General features: G+C 42.6%; 1 protein-coding gene across 1 annotated transcript; it reads left to right on the top strand.

Annotated features, from left to right (window-relative positions):
* Positions 1-1,248: 1,248 nt before the first annotated feature.
* Positions 1,249-1,638, top strand: LOC110108880 (uncharacterized mitochondrial protein AtMg00860-like; the record flags this gene model as incomplete). The annotated part of the gene is made up of 1 exon (XM_020839715.2): positions 1,249-1,638. A coding segment is annotated over exon 1 (390 nt), but the record flags the coding sequence as incomplete, so codon positions are not given.
* Between the last annotated feature and the right edge of the window lie 30 nt (positions 1,639-1,668).

The following is a 1,668-nucleotide window of genomic DNA, read 5'->3' as shown; positions in this document are numbered from 1 at the left end:
TCGGCCGACATGATTGTAGGGTTAGAAGTTAAAGTGGCCCCCAACCTTAACGGTGAAGTAAAGAAAGTCCAGAAATTCTTTCCTGGCTCTTCCTCCGGAAGGGATGAAGGTGATGTAACCCTTGAGGAGGTAGATTTTAATGAATTAATGGAATTACCTTTCGGCTACTTCCCAGTTTGTGTAAAAAATACTTTCTCTAAATGTTCTGTACTATGCCGAAGGACTAAGGGTCAAGCTAGATACCACGAGAATATTTGGCAAACGAAAATTAAGAAAAATCCTACAAGTGGTATCGGCTTTGGAAACGTTAGTTCATTTGATGACGATGAGTATTGCCTAATGATAACTTACCATCTTGAATCTCCAAATGTCCCTATAGATCCCTTCTGTCCCCTGGACGGGCTCTGTTTGGAGACTTTAGATGACCCCGATGACCTTCAAGTTCGGGATGCACCCCCTGAATTCGAAGAGGAAATTAAATCAACAGTCGATGAGTTAAGAGAAATTAACCTGGGAACCGATGATGACCCCCGCCCAATTTTCATAAGTACTCTACTAGGCGAGAGTGAAACCCAAGACTTAATTCAATTGTTGTCTGAGTTCAGGGATTGCTTTGCCTGGATATACGATGAAATGCCAGGTTTTTCCACTGAGGTAGCGGTCCACAAACTTGAAGTTCGGCATGATGCTATTCCTGTTAAACAAGCTCCTCGACGCATGCGCTTAGAGATCGAGCAATAAGTAGTTTCCAAAATTAAGAAGTTGGCCGAAGTCGGATTTATTCGAGAGGAACAATACCCTTCTTGGGTGGCCAGTGTCGTGCCGGTTCAAAAGAAGAATGGTCAAATTCGGATTTGCATCGACTATAGGGATCTGAATAAGGCATGTCCCAAGGATGAATTTCCTTTGCCTATTCCTGAACTTATGGTAGACATTGCCTCTTTGCATGCTATTTTCTCCTTTATGGATGGCTCATCCGGTTATAACCAAATCAAGATGGCCCCGGAAGATGAGAGAAACACTGTATTTAGAACTCCTATAGGAATCTTTTGTTATAAGGTGATGCCATTTGGCCTAAAGAACGCTGGGGCAACCTACCAGCGGGCTATGACTCACATCTTTGACGACTTAATCCATAATCAAGTCGAGTGCTACATCGATGATTTAGTTGTCAAGAGTAAGGTCAAAGAGGCTCACCTATTTGACTTAAGAATTATTTTTGAACGGTTGTGATGCTACGATTTGAAAATGAATCCCTTGAAGTGCGCCTTTGGTGTCACTTCAGGGAAATTCTTAGGATTCGTGGTGAGGCACCGAGGAATTGAGATCGACCCTGCTAAAATTGAAGCCATATTAGATATGTCATCTTCTAAGAGTCTTACTCAGTTAAGGTCTCTACATGGTAGATTGGCATATATAAGGAGGTTTATTTCTAACCTTTCCGGGAGATGTCAACCCTTCTCTGTTCTTGCAAAGAAAGATACTAAATTCGTATGGGACGAGAAGTGCCAGAATGCTTTTGATGATATTAAACAATACCTTTCCAACCCGCCAGTTCTGGCAGCCCTAATTTCGGGGAAACCATTAATCCTTTACACTGCGGCTTTAGACGAGTCTTTAGGCTCCTTGCTAGCTCAAGTCAACGACGAAGGGAAAGAGAATGCCCTC

This window comes from Dendrobium catenatum, unplaced genomic scaffold (assembly GCF_001605985.2).
Source record: "Dendrobium catenatum unplaced genomic scaffold, ASM160598v2 original_scaffold_209781, whole genome shotgun sequence".
Classification (NCBI taxonomy): domain Eukaryota; kingdom Viridiplantae; phylum Streptophyta; class Magnoliopsida; order Asparagales; family Orchidaceae; genus Dendrobium; species Dendrobium catenatum.
The sequence above is the reverse complement of the archived record's forward strand: the minus strand, read 5'-3'. Positions and strand labels throughout refer to the sequence as shown.